The 7,530-nt window shown below is 51.6% G+C and overlaps 1 protein-coding gene across 1 annotated transcript in view; it reads left to right on the forward strand.

Moving 5' to 3' along the window:
- EPG5 (ectopic P-granules autophagy protein 5 homolog (C. elegans)) overlaps positions 1–6,487 on the forward strand; it is a gene marked incomplete at both ends in the record, with an annotated part of 66,391 nt that extends 59,904 nt beyond the window's left edge. The window contains 3 exons of the mRNA XM_015413154.1: positions 1,352–1,571; positions 2,967–3,182; positions 6,373–6,487. Coding sequence (XP_015268640.1) covers positions 1,352–1,571; positions 2,967–3,182; positions 6,373–6,487 — 551 coding nt within the window. The remainder of the gene's footprint in view (positions 1–1,351; positions 1,572–2,966; positions 3,183–6,372) is intronic.
- Positions 6,488–7,530: the final 1,043 nt, after the last annotated feature.

Below are 7,530 nucleotides of genomic sequence, written 5' to 3' on the forward strand. Positions count from 1 at the left end.
TCTCCGCTCGCCTTTACCCAGCTCCGACATCTTTTTTTGTTTACTTTTAAAAAGTTCTTAAAATGCGTTCCGTAGAAACAAAACTTTTTCGCGCTTTATTTCAAACACATCAAAGGGAAACACTACCATTCGCTCAGTCCATTCCCCCCCTCCTTTTCTTTTTCGCTTATGCAGTTAGAGGATTAACCTCCTCGTCTTTTTCGCTGGGGTGGGGGAAACGTTCTTAGTTCTTTTTCTCTGCATTTTGACAACTCACAGTTAAGCCGATCTTTTCTTTTTTCCTTTTTTTCCGGATGTTCGCTTTATCACTCGGTGACGTCTGGTGGCTCCGCTAAACCCGGTAAAACGGGGTCGCTCACGCAGCAAGGTCCATTGGGGCAGGGCATGGCGGGAGCCTCAATTTCCGACCGTTTGGCCGAGAAAGAGGCTCCCCGCTAGTGCGCCCTAACGCGCCCCGGATCCGAGCTCCTCTTCGTGAGGGGCTCGTTTGGGTCTCCGCTCGTGCGGATTCCCTCCTCCACCGCGGGCGGGCAAGACGACCTCGGGAGCGACCCGAGGATGCGTCCGCCATTCGCGGGAGCCAGACCGGAAGTCAGTTTACTTATGCATCTTGACTCTAAGTAGCCCTTCCTAGCAAGCAACCCCCATCCCCTCTCTACCTATATGCAACGGCTGTGGAAGTCTGTTTCAGTATATCCAAAGAAGTGTGCATGCACACGAAAACATATGGCCAGAATTAAACTTTGTTGATCTTAAAGGTGCCACTGGACTGAAACCTTGTTCTATTGCTCTAGACCAACATGGCCACCTGAAATTATTTTCCAAGAGAGAGGAATTGTCAAGCTGGGCAAACAACTGGTCTTCTCCTCTCGTTCCATTTGTGGCTCAGTGAAAGAGCCTCTGCTTTGCAGGCAGAAGGTTGGAGGTTCAATTCCTGGCATCTCTAGTTGAAAGGACCAGGGAGTGGGTGATGCGGAAGACCTTGACCTGAGACCCTGGCTCAGTGGCAGAGCCTCTGCTTGGCAGGCAGGAGGTCCCAGGCTCAGTCCCCGGCATCTCCAGTTAAAAAGGACCAGGCAGTAGGGGTGGGGAAGACCTCATTGGTCAACCCTGGAGAGCTGTAAAGAGGGGCTGTGGCTCAGTGGCAGAGCCTCTGCTTGGCATGCAGGGGGTCCCAGGTTCAATCCCCGGCATCTTCAGTTAAAAAGGACCAGGCGGTAGGTGATGTGAAAGACCTCTGCTTGAGGACTTCGACAGCCGCTGCCAGTCTGGGCTGACAATATCAGCCTTGGTGGGACCAAGGGTCTAATTCAGTGTAGCGCAGCTTCAAGTGTGTTCATTTTCTTGGCAGACTCTCCGCTCAGCCACGGCTTGGGCTGGGGCCCCATCATAGCCGCCCTGCAGGTTCCCGAGCTCACCGCCGAAGACTTCCTGCAGGAGTGCCTTTCCTTGGGCAGCTACCTGACCCTCTACATCTTTACGCTGCAGCGGCTGAACGCTGAGCAGACCTTGGCCAACGAAATGAGAGTGCTGCTGACGTTGAGCAAGTGGCTGGAGGAGGTGTATCCCAGGTATCGGCATCTTGGAGAGCCCGTTTGGGGGTCGTGGTTAAGAGCGGCGGACTCTAATCTGGGAGAGCCGGGTTCGATTCCCCACTCCTCCACGTGCAGCCAGCTGGGGGACCTTGGCTCAGTCACACGTTCTCTCAGAGCTGTTCTCTCAGAGCTCTCCCAGCCCCACCTACCTCACAGGCAATGCTCCCTCTAAGCTGTGGAGTCTTGTGAGCAAAATGTTCTACTTTGTGAGCTACTGGCATTAAAGTTGTGAGCGAGCGATTTGCCTATTGCATAAATTAGTCCGCTCTGGAGCCATCCTTCCTGAACGGAGACAAAAAGGTGTGAACCGGAAGCTTAAAATCGGTGAGCTAGCTCACACTAACTCAGCTTAGGGGGAACACTGCTCACAGGGTGTCTGTTGCGGAGAGAGGAAGGGAAGAAGATTGTAAGCCGCTCTGAGACTCCGAGTGGAGGGCTAGGTATAAATCCTCTTCCTTTTCCTCCTCCTAAGCCATTAATGTTTGGTGGGTGGGGTGGAGGAAGGATTTCCAGTTCCAGCTAGCAGTCTTTGATACATTTTTGGTTTCTACTCCACCCTTTTAGAGTGCTTACGGACAGTCACAGTCTCTCCCACACCTCCCACCCTGGGAACCACCCTCCACTGTAGGGTATGAAATTGTACGCAATTATAGTAACACCAAGAATCGGTCTTCCTTAACCCTGGAATCCATTTTTTACTTCCAAGATAAAAACCAGGGATTTGGACTTAATTTTTCAAAAATCACATCAGTGGCCCCACGACACCTGCCAGCACTTCCATTCTGCCCGTGGAAAATTCCGTCTGGATCCAAACCCGGTGGTTTCAGTTCTCTCCAGTTTCAGCTTGCTGGTTCCCAGCGTACTGCCAAGTTCCACTTGACTGGATTAAAATCTGTCAGGCCCCGCCCTGACTTGGATAGGCCAGGCAAGCCCAATCTAAGTCAGATCTCGGAAGCTAAGCAGGGCTGACTCTGGCAAGTCCTTGGATGGGAGACCTCCTTGGAATACGGGGCAGCCTTTCTTCAGCCACCTCTCTGAATATCCTCCAGGCCACCAGTAGGGGTCAGTCACCAGAGTTCACCATGGGGGGGTCTGATCCAGCCCCTGGGCTGCATGTTTGACACCCTTGGAGTAGGCAGTACTGACTTTGATGGACCAAGAGTCTGATTCCGTATAAGGCAGCTTCATGTGACTTGGGGAGAAATGGTGCAGGGGCTCTTTTGTTACCTTCAGTCCTCCAGTTCTTGTATTTTTTGCTAGGGCTTTCCATGTAAAACTTAGCAAGGATGTTGAATAACCCTGTGAAGGGGTTGGTAAAGTGACCGGTTTCTAACCATGGCCGTCTTGGTGCCGTTTCCCCTCCGTCCCCAGCTCTGCCCAGGACGAAGCCAAGCTGTTCCTTTGGTGGCACAAAGCCCTGCAGCTCTGCCTCCTTCAAACCGAGCAGGACGATGCCATCCTGGTGGAGGCCGTCGTCCGGACACTGACGACTCTGCAAGGCCGCCAGGCTGTGCTGGCCGAAGAGAGGCTCACGTCGGGGATACTCGGGGCCATCGGCCTGGGAAGGAGATCTCCCTTGTCGAACAGGTATTCATGGATTTGGATTCAGGTGGGGCAGCCGTGGTGGTCCGAAGCAGGAGAACCAAGTTTGAGTCCAGCGGCACCTTTGAGGCCGACAAAGTTTTATTCCTGGTGTCAGCTTTTGTGTGCCACTTTTGTTGTTGTTCAGTCGCACAGTCGAGTCCGACTCTTCGCGACCCCATGGACCAGATCCCGCCAGGTCTTCCTGTCTTCCGCCATCCTCTGAAGTTGGCTCAACTTCATGTTCGTTGCATCGATGACACTGTCTAACCATCTCATCCTTTGCCATTCCCGTCTTCTTTGACCTTCAATCTTTCCCAGCATCAGGGTCTTCTCCAGTGAGTGCTCCCTTCTCCTTTGGTGGCCAAAGTATTTGAGCTTCAGTTTCATTATCTGGCCTTCCAGGGAACAGTCAGGGTTGATTTCTTTGAGGATTGACTGATTTGATCTTCTTGCAGTCCAAGGGACTCTCAAGAGTCTTCTCCAGCACCATAGTTCAAAAGAATCTATTCTTCGGCGCTCGGCCTTCCTTATAGTCCAACTCTCGCAGCCATACATGACTACTGGGAATACCACTGCTTTGACCATGCGGACTTTTGCCACTAGTCACATGTATAAAAGCAAGCTCCCAGGTTCATCTCCTGACCACAATTGACTCGTTGTGCAGTAAGCCCTCCTGTCCTCTAGAGGGCAGGTGCACAGGGAGAGGAGATTCGTTAGATGGCGAACCTTTTAGAGACCGGGTGCCCAAACTGCGACCCAAAACCCACTTATTTATCGCAAAGTGCCAACACGGCAATTTAACCTGAATACTGAGGTTTTACTTTAGAAAAAACAACTCATACATTAACTTAAGATGATCCAAACAAAGTAAGGAAAGCAATCCCAAATGCTTTCATTTACTTAAAATTATTTGGCAGAGAATTCGATAATTTGATGATGGTCTGGACCTGACTCGGGCGATGGCACGTGTGCCCACAGAGAGGGCTCTGAGTGCCACCTCTGGCACCCGTGCCATAGGTTCGCCACCACTGCGTTAGAGGAAACCTGGGAGAGCCAGCTGATGAAGGTGCAGCCTCTTTGATGGGAGAGGGTTTGGGGCAGATGTTCCACTGGCCTTTTACTCCGGACATGGATGGACATGCCTCTCCCTTGGCTTCATACTTTTTAGGCTAGAGCGGTATAGCTGTTTGCAAGCATAAAGCCCGAGGATTCAGTCTGTGGTGTATCTAGTGGAACAGACGGAAAGTAGCAAGTCTGAGGGTGGGGGGGGGACTGTGGCTCAGTGGCAGAGCCTCTGCTCGGCATGCAGAAGGTCCCAGGTTCAATCCCCGGCATCTCCAGTTAAAGTGATCTGGTAGGAAGTGATAAGGAAGACCTCAGTCTGAGACCATGGAGAGCTGCTCCCAGACAATACTGAGTCTGATGGACCAAGGGCCTGGTTCAGCAAAAGGCAGTTTCATCTGTTCACAGGCAGACATCTGGAGAGCTGCTGTTAGTCAGGGAAGATGGCGCTGGATGGGCCGGTGGAGTGGAGAAGCAAAAGTTCCCAGCTTCTGTGGAAGCAGTTTTTCGGCTGTGCTTCTGAGGGCCAGACTACGGCTGCCATGGGTCTATCCCGTGTCCGCTGGTGTCATTTTTAGAAGGATTTGTAGTTCTTTCAAAATTGCTGCAAGGCCCCGGTCTGGATAGGGCACACAGTGCTATGACCCCAGAAGCTCCCCCCCCCCTACCTTTCAGGTGCAAAAAAAACCCCCTGTGGCAGAAAGCCCCCTCATGCACACTTGAAGAGAAGAGGAGATTGGATTTATATCCCACCCTTCACTACCCGAAGGAGTCTCAGAGCGGCTTACAAACTCCTTCCCCTTCCCCTCCCCACAACAGACACCCTGTGAGGTAAAAGAAGAAGAAGAGGAGATTGGATTTATACCCCGGCCTTCACTACCCAAGGGAGTCTCAGAGCGGCTTACAAACTCCTTTCCCTCCCCCTGCCCACGACAGACACCCTGTGAGGTAAAAGAAGAAGAAGAAGAAGAGATTGGATTTATACCCCGCCCTTCACTACCCAAAGGTGTCTCAGAGTGGCTTACAAACTCCTTTCCCTTCCCCTCGCCACGACAGACACCCTGTGAGGTAAAAGAAGAAGAGATTGGATTTATACCCCACCCTTCACTACCCAAAGGTGTCTCAGAGCGGCTTACAAACTCCTTTCCCTCCCCCTCCCCACAAAAGATACCCTGTGAGGTAGGTGGGGCTGAGAGAGCTCTTTCGATGACTGCACGTGGGAGAACAGCTCTGAGAGAACTTGTGTCTGACCTAAGGCCACACCAGCGGCTGCATGTGGAGGAGTGAGGGATCAAACCCGGTTTCCCCAGATTAGAGTCCGTGCTCCTAACCACGACGCCAAACTGCCATGAAAAGGCATGGGGTTAAAAACTAGACTCCTTGGAGCTGCCACGGGCGGTCTGGCAAGGGGCCTCACAGCAATTTTTAAAGAACTACAAATGTTTCTAAAATGGTGTCAGTGGCCACAGGACAGACTGAGGGAGCCTCTGTTATTGCTTTTAGGGCAGGGTACACGAATGGGGAAGGCGTTCTCGGTTAGTCTTGGTCTCCTCCCCTCCCCCATTGTGCATCTTGTCGTATCCTTTCAGGCACAATACGTTGCAGACAGGGGTCATTTCACAGAAAAAGAGGTGCAGGAGCTCATTAGCATAACTCATTAGCATAGGCCACACCCCCTGACATCACCGGAAGTGTGTCAGAAGGCAACACCCACCGCTCAGGCTCCACTGGGCTGTTCTGGATTGCTAGCTATTGGGGGGGGGGGGGGAATGTGCAGATCTGTCCTCGCAGAGGAGGGAGAGCTGGTACCTGAACAAAACCTGGTCTTAAAGGTGCCACTGGACTGTTTTGTACTAGGGGGCCGGGGGGAGCTCTGCAGCTTACCTGGCTGCTTCTTGCTCTGACCGAGGGCTGCTGGGAGCAGGGGGTGGGGCTTGTTGCATGTGCCCGCCCCCTGGGCTCTTTACTGCCGGAGCTCCGCTCCTGTGCACTCCTGCTGGAAATGACCCCTGGTTGCAGGTAATATTTGTGAAGACAAAGGGATGGATGTTCCTCCGCCCCCTCCCTCAATACACACTTTCCTACCCAGCGGGGCAGTTCTGGCATTCTCCTCTTCGTTTCCTCCCTCCAGGTTCCGGGTTGTGGCTCGCAGTATGTCAGCCTTCCTGTTGGTGCAGATTCCGGTGGAGAATCAGATCCGGTTGCGGCCTGGCACAGAACTGCAGCTTTCCGCCAAAGCTCAGCAGGTACGTTTGGGTCGATTCTTCCACTTTTTTGCTGTGTGTTTTCGGCGGGCCCTGCTGTCCCTGTCTCTCTCTCTGTCTCTAGTTGGGCTTTTGTAGACGCTGGTTTTTAGCCACTCAAGGAAGGCCGCGGTTCCCCTGGAGGTGCTGCTGACACCTACTGGCTCAGATGTAGAATTGCTGGTAAAATCCAAAAGTGGGGGGTCCAGGTATTAGGTTTGGAAGTTTCCACCTACTGCAGATCCACATTGGACCAGTGCTCCCTCTAAGCTGTGGAGTCTTGTGAGCAAAAATCACTCGCTCACAACTTTAAGGCCAGTAGCTCACCAAGTAGAATTTTTGCTCACAGGACTCCACAGCTTAGAGGGAGCACTGGGTCTGATTATCCATCTGATAATGAGTAGCTGACATAGTCCGAGTCTGTCAAGCCAGGCATCTCCTTTACCAAAGGTAAGATATAGTTGGCTCGAATCAACTTGTGCAGATAATAGTTACAAGACCAATGAAAAAAGGAAAAGAACTGTGACAATTTAGCGCTTGGTAATATATTCATAAATCATAATAGACAATAACAGAAATTAAGTAATATATATAGTGAATGTTGTAGACGGTGGTCTCCAGAATGGTGTGCCGTTTCAACAATGATCTTCTTCTGAACAAGGAGATGTACATAAACTGTCCTTCAACAATTCATTTCTCTTGGTGACGTATTGAAAATATACTGTTGATTCACTTCATCATAAAGCTATGCTTACAGCTATGTTCTTCAATGGGCTATAGAAGGCATTCAGCAACTATAGCTGAAACGGCACACCATTCCGGAGACCACCGTCTACAACATTCACTATATATATTAAGAACATAAGAGACGCCAATGTTGGATCAGGCCAAAGGCCCATCCAGTCCAACACTCTGTGTCACACAGTGGCCAGAAATACCAGGTGCCATCAGGAGGTCCACCAGTGGGGCCAGGACATTAGAAGCCCTCCCACTGTTGACCCCCCCCCCCCCAACCAACAACAAACAAGCAACACCCTTGCCCAGCG

This window comes from Gekko japonicus, unplaced genomic scaffold (assembly GCF_001447785.1).
Source record: "Gekko japonicus isolate JY-2015 unplaced genomic scaffold, Gekko_japonicus_V1.1 scaffold4765, whole genome shotgun sequence".
Classification (NCBI taxonomy): domain Eukaryota; kingdom Metazoa; phylum Chordata; class Lepidosauria; order Squamata; family Gekkonidae; genus Gekko; species Gekko japonicus.